We start from the raw sequence: 15,651 nt of genomic DNA, 5'->3' as shown, positions 1-15,651 counted from the left end.
AGGAAAATTTCAGGCAAAATAAAGCGATGCAGGAGATTTACATCTCATATGCAAATAATGTAATCAGACAAATGTTATATAACTGTCCTTTAAACTTCATAGGCAAGATTTGCGACAGAGAGTGACAAGTTAGTAAATATTATTAATACTTATCGTAAAAATCTCGTAACATTGAAATGCGATAAAGAATCCTTTAAAAACTAAGTTTTAAACAAACTAAAATGAAATATTTACACTCGTTTCTCTAACTCGGCTTTATTTAGCATTACTGTCTAGCAAGGCGTGAATCAAAATTCCTTAAAGGTACTTATGTTTAAGTTATTCTTTTATAATTATAGAACCGAAGCATGTATTTTATTTTATTCCATATTTACAACTACTGTTTTACCCTTTCATGAAACTTCATTAGGTTATGTATATTAAATTTTAAATGCATAGACTTTACATTTTTAATTTCATTTATGTTAAATGCATTTCTACGTAAAGTATTCAGAAAAGACTCTAACGTCAACGATATACTGTTTAAGCCCTCTGGCACGGGGTTCCACTAACAAAGCCCAAATTTTCCAAAATAGTCATCAGAAATATTTATTTTCTTCACTTTGATGCCAAAACACCCCCAACTGTTTTATGCCTGAATTTATGTACTCTTAAAATATTGCTTTAATTTCTTGGATATGTTTCAAGATGCACTGATAGGTGATTTCTTAAATACATCATAAACAATATTCTGTTCTTGTTGTTGTGACTTACCTCACATGTCTGACAGTAATATCAGAACAAACTCACGAAATTCATCGTGGCAAGCACTACAAGATTGCGACTGTCATTGGCAAGAACCTTGAGTACCATACAGGTAGCAATACAATATTGCTCAGTTTTGCCCCCAGTTTTGATGGAGAACATCCCAGCGAGAGGGGTCCGAGGGTCTCCAAGCCCTCTTTCCCTACCAACAGCCGCTCAAGAGAACTTTCAGCTCACCGTTATTTAAAGTGATCCTATGCCGTACAGACACTATAGATTTACAAAAATTCCGTGATTTTCGATACGGCAGTCATTGTCGCTAACCACAATCCCGATTGAGCAGCAACAATGTTCTAGGCCGTATATATACGGCCTTGCCGGTCAGTCTTTTAGCAAACATGCGATTTGACGGTGTAAATTTTACTCCTTAGACTTACTCCCACTAGTGAGATCAGCTATGTATAAATAAGATTTGCACTGATGTCACCATACAGGAATATCTTTATTTGACAAAAGAATATTTCACTGCAATTAGATTTTCTTCATTTGGAATTATATAGTTTTCCTGTAAAGAAAGATCCTTTGCATCCGCAGAAGATCGTACATTATTTCTATGGACACAGAAACATTTTGGGAAATTCCAACACAATAAATAATGAAAATAGCTATGGGTCATATAATTACATACGGAAATGGCTGATAGCAAATGTGGTGTATCGAATTATTTAAAAACAAATAAGAAAAAATGTATACAACCTTTAAGAGATTAGATATTTTTGCACGAAGTTAGATCTTCTCCTGAATAGTCTAGTTTCATGGACAAGCCTGATTTTATATCATCATAATAACATTAACAAATAAAATTAAAGTATTGCTGATCAATTTCTTGGATCTTTTTCCTTTCTTTGAAGACTAAAGTTGTCGGACATCCCGAACTGTGAGGGACGGACCACATTTCAATGCAGAAGATTTAGAGTTTGCGCCCTCTATTTATCTCATTGGTTGGCATCACCCATACATCACAGTCTTATATTCTCGAAAGCTTTACGAATTTTTTAAGTATAATTTATATAAATTTTTAATACTGTTCTATATGGTTAAGACGTTTTTATGGGACCTTTAAAGACGTTTCTGTGGGATCAGAAATATAGTCAACATGATTTAGGGAATTCACGAGTCCGGAATAAAACTGTTTGTGAAGGGATTTCCATTCCATCCGTATTTCATACTTTGAAAGCCGACAGTGAAATTAAATTCTTTGGAGAGTTTTAAATGGGCTGCTTTCTTTTGAAAATATTGAAAAATTTAAACACTTGGACGAAAGATTAACTTCTAGGAGGAAATATTTTGACGAAAGATAATTAATTACCTTACAAAATATTATTATTAATTATTGAAACATTATAATTACAAAGACATACGTGTCCAAGAATAAAACTGAAATCGAGCGCAAACACAAGCGCAGATTCTCTTACAATAAGAAGAATCGTGTTTCTTTCAAATGTATAACATTAATATCTAAACCGCATTTTCTATATGCAAACGGAGCAACACAGCCTGTGTTTAGATCAGGTGTAGCGTCAGTGGGTTTTCTTTTGGAGCAGAGACTTGAAAAATGTGCATTGCCCTCCCCGGGAATCGCACCTGGACCTCTGGATACGCGCCAAGTGTGCTACCGTTACACCACACAGGGGGTTACACGACACTCAAAGGAAGGACGGAGCAAATACCTTACATACTCCTCCTTTTAAAGAGCGACTGGGGATTAAAAGACCCAATCGCCAATTCCTTGTGGTGAAGAATCATCCTCCACCACCCCTTTCAGTTTGGGAGCCACTGTAGAGTCATTAGGAATTTTTGTGAAACTGGAGACAAGAAAAAGGAGAACCGCTCTCCCTTGGACTCGAACCTAGACCTCCCGAATACGCGCCGAATGACACAACAAAAAATGCAGAAAGAAGAGTGAAAATACCTTATATCCTCCCCCTTTTAAAGGGACAGAGTCGCCAAATCCTGATGGTGAAGAATTATTGTCAATGACTTTTTATTTCGGGCGCCTTATTATTTTTTATTTTTTGTTTTGGGATTTTTGAAGCAAGAGACATGAAAAATGAGCAATACCGTCATCGGGACTCGAACCTGGACTTCTCGAATACGCGTCGAGTATACTTTCAGTTACAACACGAAGGCATGCTGAAAGGAGGAAGAAATTTTCTGATGGAGTCGATATCGACCCCTGGGGAATTTTAAAGAGGGTCTATGATGAACAAGGGATTCGAACATGTCTCTGCTATTGATTGGTATAATCAAGATGCCTTTGATCACCAAAAATGTAGTAATAAAATTGATCATGGATTATTTATTGATATAAAGCTTTATCATACAAAAAGTCAAGTCTTTTTCGAAACACATGGGAACATTAAGTTTTAAAATTTAAAAGTCATGCAATAAAGCTATACCCAAATTAAAGTTGTTACCAAACCAACATTATTGACGTTTCCCTCTTTTTACCAAGTGGTAGCAGGCTTGAATCAAGTCAATAACTTACTACGCAAAGCAAGAAACAGGTTCACTATTTCCGAACGATGTGATTTAAATTCAGTATTTTTATGCCAGATATTAAAAAATTGCATCAGTACATCAAGCGTAGCGATCCCATCAATCAAAATCGAATTTTTGGGCAATTAGAATCTGTGATTTTGTGTCTGAAAACGTATTTGTATTTGTAAAATGAATCATATTAATAATGCCAAAAATAATTAAATATTAATCTAATAAACCATTTTGTTAAAACTTTTGTTCATGTTCTTACTCTAATTGTTATCTTTAAATTAAAAGTGCACTTATTTTGATGATTATATTATTATGATTTTGATGTATACAGTACATACAGTATATTATATGGTAACATGTAAAGGAGGCGATGAAAGAAACCATTTTTTTTAGAAGAATCGATGCAAGAAATGGGTTGATAATACCTGATTTAGTAGTAAATACACAAGGACCCCTCATGCAGACTAAAGGAGGACACTATTTCTGACAATATAAATAAACGACGGCACTAAGTCTTCAAAATTCTTGAACGACATACCTTTTTAAAAAAAAACTCCGGGATGATTTGAAACCTTTGGATCTGTTTGTGTTGTTTCACTGTAACATATGAAGAATTGAAAAAAAGTCAATTAATTTTCAAAGAAGCCCGAAATCGTTTGTAACCTTTGGATATATTTTTGCTGTTTCACTAAAACATATAAAAAGTTGTAAGAAAGCCAATTGATTTTCAAAGAAGCCCGAAATCGTTTAGAACCTTTGAATCTGTTTGTGCTGTTTCGCTATAACATATGAAGAATTGAAAACAGAAAGCTAATAAATTTATGATCATGTGAAGAAATGAAAAATAAACAATAAATTTTCAAAGAAGCCCGAAATTGTTTGTAAACTTTGAATCCGTTCGTATTGTTTCACTGTATCTATGAAGAATTGAATAATGTCAATTAATCTTATTAATTATTTGAAACAAATTTATGCTTCAAACAATGTGCTTTACCCACATTCTCCCTGAGGCTGTCCTGTTTAGCTTTGGCTTTGAGAAAATTTGTACACTAAAACAGAAGTTTTACATTTCGTATTACTTCAAAAGTTTGTAACACAGAGGAAATGAGAGAAAGGGTTTAAAATGACAATGATGCGCTAGATCGTGATCTTGAAAGGTTTATCACCAGTAAATTATGTTTAGAAGATAATTTTAAATGAACTGGATACAAGACTAAGAGTTTAAATTATCTCTCTGCGCACCAATATTTCTCTTGGTGACTCAAAAAATAAGGTTTATACGCATGTCACTTTACATAGTAATGTCAATTTTATTTGCTGAGTTTTGGTTAGAGATTTATTACACAGATTATTTCAGAAACATAGACAAGAATGTTCACAAGTTGTTGAGTATATAAACTAAAAAAAATGGTGAAGAGTTGTCATATTTATCTGAAGCATAAATTTCCATTAATAAGTTGCAACGATTAAGAACTATAGAATGACTTTAGCTTTTGTTATTATACTTCTGTTGCTGCAGGTAAAGCATATTTTTTCTTCTTTTAAATTCATTATAATTCTTCATATATATGAGACATTTTCCCTCAGATATTCGGAAATGTTATCGTTTCTTCGTTTTAAATGTATAATCCGGGCAATAGTGTGTAATATCTAATAAAATTAGGAAACAGAATGAGATTTAAATTTACAGAAACGCATTGTATATTTCTATATTACAACTACAGAATATTGTTTCAGTTCAAGAGCTAAAGACACTGTAAACATCGGTATTTTTATCAACCATGAGAAGAATAAAATAACATTAACTTATTCTCTTTACTTTTTCTGTTTCTTATTGATATTAAACAAGCTGTCTTTACAAATTCTTCCAATATTAATTCATTTAAGTCTGAAAGTAATAGAATGAAGTCAAGTGTAAATTGAAATATTACTCTATTATTTTCTAATTTTTTTTATTAATGCTGTTCTAGACTAAAATTTTATATAATTATTTAAGTTTTTTTTTGTATGCATTTATTTTCAGTATTAATTTAATTTCCTTCTTCAGTATTCAAGAGTAATAATTTAAAAAATTTAATTCGACTCTTAAACCATTTGTGTTGAACAGATTTTTAAATAACAAAGCAAATACCTAGTTCGTTTACTTAATTTATTGCATGCACAGAAATATTTCCAGTTTCTTCTAACGGAATTATGAAATTGATAGTTTTTTTCCCAATTTTTTCCGAGTGAAACATGTTTACACAGTATACTGGCATTACAGCAAAGTAAATACATAAACAAAAAATTTAAGTTCGTTTGAAATTACATGTCACATTAAAAAAAACGTAAATTAGAGCTTGAACTAAATTTCTAGCTTTCAAGAAGTTCTAGTAATCCCTTTTGAATTGCTTGGTTTATTGCAATAAATAATATCTGTGTGAGACTTTCATATATTCACTATAAAATTTATTTGATACATGTTTTGAAATTAAAGCACTTCAAATCAAATTATGTAATATTTCTATGTAAAACTTCCTTGTTAACACTCTACTAATATTCAAAGTCTGATTCTACATACCTCTTATTTTTCATTTTATGATTACACTTAATCATTCTCACTAAGGGTTATAGTAAATGTACTCTTAACCCCTTCGCGCCGACTGTCACGTATACGTGCCAGCAACGAACACACTTATCTACCGGCCGACACGCAGGCTTGCCAGAGCATTGTTGCGTTTACTACCGACTGTCACGTATTTTTGCCAGTACCTTGAAACGTTTTTCAAACTATAATTTCTGCCACAAGATGGCACTGTATGTCCATATGGTTTCAGATACATGTACATTAGACCTTCTACTCGAAATGAGAGAAGCATGACTCATATACACGTGTTTTTGATTATATAAACAAACGAGGAACTAAATGTTTCCGAATGGCGTGATTTATGACGTCTCTTTAAATCGCACTTTATTCGCACGTGGTAGTTGTTTATTGTAAGTAGAAGTTTTATATGCGCTAAAGCGTTCAGTATTTCGGTTTACAGTTCAGTTTTTAGAAAATAATTAGATCTTGTTAGACGTGAATTCTTTCTGTTTTTACCGTTTCAATGTCGAAGCGTCGAAAATGTTTAACAGAGCATGAAATAGCAGAAATGATGCAAAATATTTCAGATATTGATTCTGAAATTCTGATATTCTAATATTGATTCTGAAAGATTAACTGAAAGACATTTTCCAAAACTTTGTTCAGAAGAGACTGATAAGAAAATGAGGCGACGATGCTTCGTTTGTTCACATTCCCGGAAAAATCCTCCAAAACGGCAAATGAGTTATTACGAGTTCAAGGAATGTAACGTAGGACTGTGTGTAGATCCCTGTCTTAAAATTTTTCATACGAAAAGAGAATTTTAAGTAATATATTTAGTTTTCAGATGTATAATGTTAAAAGTCATAAAATGGTGAGTAATTAAAATAAAATGTGTAAAATATGGATTTAAACAAGAAATAAGGTAACTAAAGTATATATATAAAAATATCTATAAAGCATAAGCCGTTTAAATACTCTATAGAGCATTATTAAACAATACGTTGATACTTCGGAGATTTCATGAATTTAGGCTTAGTAGCAAAAAAGCCCCCGGCCCTGGAGAGACGCTCGCGGAAGACACTGCCGGCCTCCGCGATAAGCGCGCGCTTTCGCTACCCGGCTCGAAGGGGTTTTAATGTTTACCACTATATAACTTTTCAACGCTACTGATTTTTCTATTGTCTGATAACAGGAGTAGGAGAAATTAATGTTCGAATTACTTATTTCCAGATGAAACCTGCTATGTAACCGTGCGTTTCTCTCTACGGATGAATAACTACGGATAAAAGTATTTCAGATTTATTAAAATACCCGTACATAAGCTATATTCTGTCTAACGTATTTATACACTTTATATGTTACCGGCAAAGTATGAAATCTGGCATTCTATAGAATACCTAGGTATCGTGTATAATGCCTAAAACTAGCCGACAATGTATGAAACGATTCATATTTCACACATTTCCTAGGCAATTTACAGAATGCCAAATGACAAACCGGCAAAGCATAAAATACATTTCCTATTCGTTTCGAAGAACCGAAACTACTTACCAGAAGTTAATAAACGATGTAAAAAGGCCAAAATAACTAACAAGAAGGAACCACGGAACTACTGGCCGCCGAGGTATTGTATACAATGCCTAGGTAAAGAATGTAATAATTCTCTTATTTCCTACTTTGCCTAAAATCATCCGGCATTATATACAATGCCTAGGCATTCTATAGAATGCAAGCGTTTCATACTTTGCCGGTAACATATACATTAAAAAACTCTGAATATTAATTCATGGTGAAAATATCGTATGTTTTCATCATCTTCTTTAGACATAAAAGCTAGGCAATTTGCGCTTTCGAAAATTAGTTCTAAGAAAGGCCAGAAGGTTATTAGGTCTAAAAAGAAGGTTATTATACTGAAAACTTTACAATTTAAGGAATTTAAATTAAATAGATAGTAAATAACTTCAAAAGATAGTAGTTTTAAAAGCTGCCATATAGAGCATTAAATAAGAAAATTATTCTTTCAGGTTGTGTCAAGTAAAATGTGTGGGTCAAACTCTGATTGCTCCTCTTCAGAATGCTGCGTACAAAGAGACGGTGCTACGCGATGTGCGCGTTTAGCAAAAAAAGGTAAAACAGTTGTAGTCATTGCAATTAGCATATTGTTTTCATTAGAAGTGCCGCAAAATAAGAAAGCAGGACTTTCTTATATTTTTATGTAGAAGTGCACATATTCTGTAAAATAATGAGGAATTTAATTTCATTACTTCTGATCCTTATAAATTAATCATCTGAATGAAAGGAATAGCTTGAAGCCAATCGCCATCCATCTGGAATTTAATCTTTTACATTTTGGCATTATTCGGAGTACTGATGTAAATCTTATGTAAATAAAAATTCCATAGTATTCAAACAAAAGCTTCTTAATACTTCAATGAGAATGTGATCTAATTTAATATTTAACTAATCATAACTTTTTAATATCTTAACTAAGAACATATTCTTAATAATTTACTATTTAACCAAAAATTTCGTTTCATTTTTTCCTTAGTTGAAGTTTGGCAGTTTTGAATATGCAGCTGTGTAGATATAAAAATGTTGTTATTTAATAAACACACAATGTTATTTTAAATGATAATATATCTCTCTTTTTAAGGTGAAGTCTGCAGTGGTATGTTAGAGATCTTCCCGATACAAGTAATGGAATGTCCTTGTGAGAGTCATCTTTCTTGCAAAGAGAAAAATGGATTGGTAGGATGTTAAATTAGATTTTCTTTAGCCTAAGTTATTTATTTTTATTAAATACAAATATGTGGAGAGTGAAATCCAGCTATAACAATCCCGAATATGTGTATATTATCCCTTAAGCTTGATACACCAGCTTGTGTTATTTTTACATTTTAATACTAAAATAAATTGATCCGAAATTGCAGATATTTAAATTTTTCAAATCTTCTCCCCCTCTAAACGTTTCGGAAGACTTTAGGAAAAATACTTTCCTCTTGCTCATCTTAGAAAAATCCCTAAAAATGGTCACAGAAAATAGTTTTCTTCCCTCTCATTTCAATCTGAAATACTATTCCAAAACTTGAATATTCATTCTCCTTTTCTTACTCACTGATTTTCAGTTATCCTTTACAAGACCTAATGGCTCTGAAAAAAATCTCACCCTTCTGTGTTGCACGAATTAAGATAGGAATGAGTGTCAAACATTTGATGTTTTTTTTTTATGAAAAGGTTATGGTATATAAGTATAGTAACATTAATAAATGGTAAAACATTAAACAAAAAATGTAAGAAAGAACTGAAACAAAACTTGGTAAACGTTCTTCAAAATTTGGGGTGGAGGTCGGGGGATTGTGCTTTTGGATGGAATTCACAGTGAGACAAAAAACGCTGTTTCTCGTGGTTCGAGAACTTACAATGAAGAATATTCCAGGCTTTTCCTAAAAGAAAAAAATCTTCTAAATTTTCTAAAATTCGGAGAAATAATCATCTTGAATTAAACAAGAGATGGGTGTGCAGAAGTGGACTAATGAGATTTAAAATGCGCTGTAAAAAATTTTTACATTCTTCCTCTCTTTTTTTAACAAATGGTTCAGTTTATAGAGCCTCCAGTACACAATCTCGAATAGTTTCCAGCATTTTTCAGCCCACTGGAAGAATCTTTGATAGGAGGAGTAGAAGCATCTAAAATCCCAAAAGAAAATGGGCAAAAATAACTGGACTTTTAAAAAATTTATGACAAATAAATTATTTATCTAACAAAGATGTAGTTTGTACTCGAATTTGTGCTAAAGACGTTCGCTTTCATCCCTAGGACTATACATGTGAAGTTTTCTCTCAATTAACATACATGGAGGTAATGTGCAACAATGTAGTATCTTCTTCACATATGTACTGACTTGTTTCCCTGTGTTCAAATCTGTATAGATATGATGAAGTAGATTTTGCTCCATAAATTTCTCCATTAAAAATTTATCTGTTGACCGGATTCAAGCAGGATGCAAATGTTTAGAAAATCATATTTTTCTGTCACATACGTCCAGCCACAATATTTGTTTATTTGGGAATGTTGCACTTTTAAGGAAAATGGCTGGTTTTAGAAGTATATAGTTCCAAAATGCTTGCGATAATTATTGAATCTTTAGCAAACTGATCAGCTGTTTCTTTTTCAATATGACTGATGTATAATTTAATGCTAAAAAGCTCTAAAGCAGTGGTTTTCAAACTTTTTAGCTCCACGTACCCCTTTCACTCTTGCTAGAAGATCAACCCCCCTCTTTTCCAAAAGATATATAAATACCTTTAAATTTAGGTTATTTTTAATAATTTTAAAATTAAGCAACAAAAGACATAGAAAATGTTGATAAATGCCATAACTTGAATAAAAGTTATATTTTATATTCATAAATTATAACTAACTTACTTAACCTTAGAAGGTATAGTTCCCGAATGCTTGCGATAATTATTGCATAGGTTTAGGCGGGGGATGCGATTAAGGCTGACCGCGTCCCCCTCCTAAACCTATGAAATTCTACCTGGTTGAGAACACCTGCTTAATTTAAAGCATTAATATTCTTTAACTGTGGAAGAAGAATTTATGTACCGTCCAAAGGAATTATTTTGTGTGCCTCCTCTCACAGCCAGGGGCGTAGTTAGAGTTTGCAGCGCCCGGGGACAACTGAAGGATTTGCGCCCCTTTCTGTGTCCCAAGAATGAGAAACATTTCATTAAAAAAATTTCGTAGCATCAATTTGGCGCCCCTTGGATGCTGCGCCCGGGTACAGATGTCCCCCCTTGTCCTACCCTAGCTACGCCACTGCTCACAGCTTAGTTATTTATACGGATTATATGCATAGGGTATTTGCCAAAGATTAGCTATTTATATGGGTTGTGCTAATTTAGTCATTTTCCTGCAATTTAAGTATCACACAGTTTATCTTGAAGTCTTAATTTGGCATGCCTAAATTCGATGAACTTCCTGAAAACATTCCTTCAGTTTTTCTCTAAATCATTCTCTGTGCGCATAAGGCAGTAGACGTCTTGTTACCTATTTTGGAACTGTACGTGTATAAATGATGATGTCTGTTGCTTGCAATTAGAAAAAAAAATTTTTTTTTTTCGTTTTTCTATTTATTTCCAGTTTATAAAACTCATTATCTCTTTACATTCAAACTTTTGAAGTGAATTAATTAATTAATTCTAGTAATTTGTAAACTATTTTGTTATATTTTGCCGTTTTCAGATTGTTTAGTATTTTAGATTATTTCTGTGTTTTTCCGCAATTTATTATTCTCAGAAGCTTGCCATTTTTAAGGTCATAATTAATATGCTATTACTCTAAAAAGTATAAGTATGTTTTAATCTTGTGAAAAGCATAGGGGTATTATTTAGGAGCACCGTTACTTAAAATAGAATTTTAGGATAGCTTTTGACTGTAAAGAAAGACTGAAATGCTTTCTCGGGCTTCAAGATAAACAAAAAGAAGATGTATATTTAAAAATGTTTGAATTTATTACATTAATTATGTTCATCTTTTAGGCATTTCACCTAATTTTATTTTTATACTTTCTTTAGCCCAAGCCTTATTCTCACACTTTTTTTATTTCTCTGAGTTCGTTTTTATTTAAAATAACAAGATTTTTTATTTTAAATTATTCAAAATTTGAGTTTTGAAATTAAATTTAGTTGTTCTAGGTACAGTCATTTTTCCAACATGCAACGAACATACATACATACACACAAGTTATTTATTACTGAATAACATAGACTAACAGAAACAGCCTTAATTAGGAAAACATCATTTAAATCTATAATCTCCATTAACGTTAGCCATCTTCGTAAGACGATCACTTTCGTAAAAGACAAATACCCTCTCAAATCTACAGAGTTCATGTACACAGCATTCAATGTAAACATTGTTAATCAGCCTGACTATCAAATAAGATTAGTTATTTGAAGGTATGCGCTAGAGGTTCTGATAATTTAAAAAAATAGAACTCTTCCAGCTAAGGTTAAGTAAAAATATTTCAAAAATTTCGAATGGCAACAACCTTTTTTTTTTTTTTTTTTTTTTTTTTTGTTTTCGAATTGATTAGCGCATTGAAAAACCATAAAGTGTGTTAGAACGATACGGTTATGACAAAAGTTACCTGAGTAAAGCATTTGGAAAGAAAAGTATTGTACAGTAGTACTAATAACAACAAGACAGAGAGAGGGGGAGAGAAGAGGGTAAAATCTTTTATTGGAATTACGGGTTTGCATCGTGCCCATCTTTGGAGAGGACAGCGCATTGCATGCGGGAGATTGTTGTCAACAATGACGAAATTAACTTCACTGGAGGATTCTGTACAACTTTACGCTTATAGCGTCTTTCAGTTTTGATGAATCTAGCCGGTTTCATGAGTATACCTTAGATTTCAGGTAACCCCAGAACCAGAAATCTACCGGAGTGAGGTCAGATCCTGACATGAATTAAAAGCGACCTGTTCGCTTAACCAATCGAAATGAAATTCCAGATATTATTATTTGAATGTATGCGCTTGACATTGTGATGATTTAAAACAATAGCGCTTTCACGGTTATGATTATAGTGAAAAATTTTTGAAATTTTCGAATGGAAACATCCACATTTTTTTTTTTTTTTCAATTGATCAAGGCACTAAAAGACAGTAAGTGGCTTGGAACGATACACGTATGACAAAAACTGCCGATGTAAAACATTTGAAAAGAAGAGCATTGTAAAGAACCAGTAACAACATAAAACAGGAGAGGAGAAAAAGAACTTTTATTAGAATTACAAAAGTTTTCAAAGGCTCACCTTCGTAGATGCTAGCGCAGTACATGCGGGGGATTGTCAACAACAATGACGATCATAATTTATTTTTACTATAGCAATTTTTATATAACTATTTAGCAATTTTAGCAATAACTTATTTAGCAATTTTTATGTAGCTTCACGTTTTATGACATCTTTGCATCCTGAAACATTTCGCGTATTTGATGTGAACACCTGAAATTTCAGATAATCCCAAAAGCAGAAATCCATCGGAGTGAGATTGGGGTGATCGCGGTGGCTATGAAACTGCAAAGTTACGGGAGACGATTCTGTCTTGAAACACTGTACACGTTAAAAACTTGTAATTCCAGTAAAAGTTTTCTTTTCCCTCTTCTCTGTTGTACTGTCATTGGTCCTTTACAATGTTCTTCTTTCCAAGTGTTTTACTCAGGCAAATCTTTCCAATGCCATTTATTGTTTCCCAATGCGTTGATCCATTTTCGCAGGAGAAAAGCGGTTGTTGCCATTGGAAAATTTCCAAATTTTTTCACAGCAACAGTAACCATGGGAGCTCCATTGTTTTAAACTATCACAGTCTCGAGGACAGACCTTAGATAATAATGCCTGAAATTTAATTCAATTGTTTGAACAGACAGACAGCTAGAGGTTCATACATCGAGAAGATTTTTACAACCACTCTGTATAACGTTTTGTTCATGATTTTAGACACACACTCACATCATTCCTTTTGGTTCTAAGAGATTTCTTATATTAGGAAAAAAAACTGTAAGAAAAAGCTTAAATTAACAAACTTTCCGCATAGCTTTTTCGAGGCCATGCTAAAAGAATTAAGTAAGAATCTAAGAAATAAAATCAATATCAGTGTGTTTTTGCCACTGAAATTCTAAATTATCTTAGTCAGTAAGGTCGATTTGGGGAACTGGGTGTTTTGCGAGATGTCTCTGCTGAGTTTGAGATCAAAAAGCACACAATTAAAATATCTCATATATTGCTATCCTAAACTGGCTGAAAATAGTTGTTAATAAAACTTTCTTTCTAACCAGAGAAATGCGTAATATTTGTATGCATTTCGTTCACTTTGTCTTTTATTTGCAGTTGATGTGTGAATAAGTATGAAGAAGAAATCTTGAAGAAGAAATAGTTTTTTCTGTTCTTTAAGTTACTGATCGTATCAAGATATATTTTCAACCAGAAATAAATTTATGTCTGAAAATTGTAATAAACAACTCTTTAAATAAAACAGATTTTTATGAGATCAGTTATAAGACTCTGTGTTATTCATTTTCAGTATTATAGTAATCAGTTCCAATATTACAGCAATATAGCCATTTTCAATATTACAGCAAAATTAGCATATTTTAATATCGTTCTTAAAAAAATTATTCATAAATAAACTACTTTTTTAAATTAATACATTAAAAAGATTTATGTAATTTAAATATCTGTATTGATAAGTTGCTTTAAATTTTAGCTACGAGTATTTTATATTGTCACTTGTTTGCACATTGCGTTCTATGAAAATTTTTGTTCCATTCGAAAAAATGGTCCCATTTTAATAAATGCCTTCACATGTATTTTAAAAAAATGAAAAAAGATCGACTTCTGAATTATGAAAAATTATTTTATTTTACATTGATATCCAGTTTGGATCTACACATTTCGAAAAATGCGTTCTTGTAACAGCCTTATTCTTAAATAATTCTTCTGCTGTGATACTCACATAGTCAAATTTGATACTACTGTGGAGCTTACTTCCTCTATATACTACTAAATATCTTCATGAAAAGTCAATCGAAACGATAAATGACTTAGATGATCTGATCACTTGTCACAGGCGTCAGGAAATGCTAGCAGATGTAGTAAAAACGCTGAAAAACGTATGCTGTAATATATACGCTGAGGCTGTAATATTTTTCCATTAACCGTGGGGTAAAGCTTGTATGAGCAGGCGTGTCTTCATACAGATATGATAATTTCTGTTGTTTCCCTTACTTAACAACTTCCTAAGTACAGAAAATGTCCAATTTTTATTTCCTAAATTGTACGAAATTTGCATTTTAAGGCGAAATATATGTGAAATATAATAATATATATAAATTTTTGGTCAAACATAAAAAGAGTGTTTACACATTTTTAGAACGATTCCGCGACTACGTTTAGAGTGTGAACACTTTTTAAAGTCCGATGTGGATTTCTTTTCAGATCTTTAATGGACTTATTTCTAACTATAAGTCTACATCGTCGTTTCATTGATAGAAAGGCTTTTCGTAAAATTTCGAGAGGTATTGATTTCTATTCTTCTTCCACTATTTTCGGGAGTCCATCACTTTTAATGGGTTTGTTCTTAGCAACAGCTCTTTTCAAGAGACCTGAGGCATAATAGTCCTCAAACGTCAGACGTCAAGGGTGAAACGTTAGGGGACTTCGCAAAAATGCGTTGAAAATTTAGTCTTCGTATGTTCAAGGAATGCAGTGATTCTTTATGAAGTATAACTTGTTGCATTAACTTGATGAAGTTTCACTCTGAAAGTCACTGGCATAAAGAAATGGAATTTCTCTGTTAATATCGGATGTAAAACTTTCTCATGATAATACGTTGAATTCATTTTAACATATTTTTCCTTCTTTATTTTAATCTCTCTAGTAAATCTTGGATTCTTATTTTATTTATTGTTGCCATAGTTGTATTTGAAGACTTTGCAATTGATTTTTGAGTCGGCGGATTTTCTCTTGGTACTACCGTTTTAATTTTAGAAACATTCGAAACTTTTCCATGTATTTGTTAAGTCTTCTTACCATGTAGAAGTAATGATTGGCGGTATTTCCCTTTCCTATTAGTAATGTTGCATATTTTCTCTCAGAAAGTTTAATACCATACATTTCACAACGTTTTAAATTATGTAAAGAGCGCAGAAATCTTTCAATTCACAGCTTGGTTTTGTTTACATGCGTCATTTGGAAAGAAGAATAAATTTAGAAGCACCAA

General features: G+C 32.3%; 1 protein-coding gene across 1 annotated transcript; it reads left to right on the top strand.

Annotated features, from left to right (window-relative positions):
• The first annotated feature begins 4,663 nt into the window (after positions 1 to 4,663).
• LOC118188128 (U3-aranetoxin-Ce1a-like) lies at positions 4,664 to 13,930 on the top strand. Its single transcript, XM_035358489.2, has 4 exons — positions 4,664 to 4,816; positions 7,891 to 7,993; positions 8,520 to 8,614; positions 13,761 to 13,930. Exons 1-4 carry the CDS (start codon positions 4,778 to 4,780, stop codon positions 13,773 to 13,775), a joined length of 252 nt encoding a protein of 83 aa, XP_035214380.2. The 5' UTR covers positions 4,664 to 4,777; the 3' UTR covers positions 13,776 to 13,930.
• Positions 13,931 to 15,651: the final 1,721 nt, after the last annotated feature.

This window comes from Stegodyphus dumicola, chromosome 5 (assembly GCF_044657685.1).
Source record: "Stegodyphus dumicola isolate Sdum_Otavi_A_Nest chromosome 5, ASM4465768v1".
Classification (NCBI taxonomy): Eukaryota; Metazoa; Arthropoda; class Arachnida; order Araneae; family Eresidae; genus Stegodyphus; species Stegodyphus dumicola.
The sequence above is the reverse complement of the archived record's forward strand: the minus strand, read 5'-3'. Positions and strand labels throughout refer to the sequence as shown.

Excerpts from the sequence above, each read along its gene's own strand:
- LOC118188128 (XM_035358489.2), top strand. The coding sequence starts at position 4,778 with ATGACTTTAGCTTTTGTTATTATACTTCTGTTGCTGCAG. Across the intron at positions 4,817-7,890 it reads TTATACTTCTGTTGCTGCAG|GTTGTGTCAAGTAAAATGTG; the intron begins GTAAAGCATATT and ends TTATTCTTTCAG. Across the intron at positions 7,994-8,519 it reads TGCGCGTTTAGCAAAAAAAG|GTGAAGTCTGCAGTGGTATG; the intron begins GTAAAACAGTTG and ends TCTCTTTTTAAG.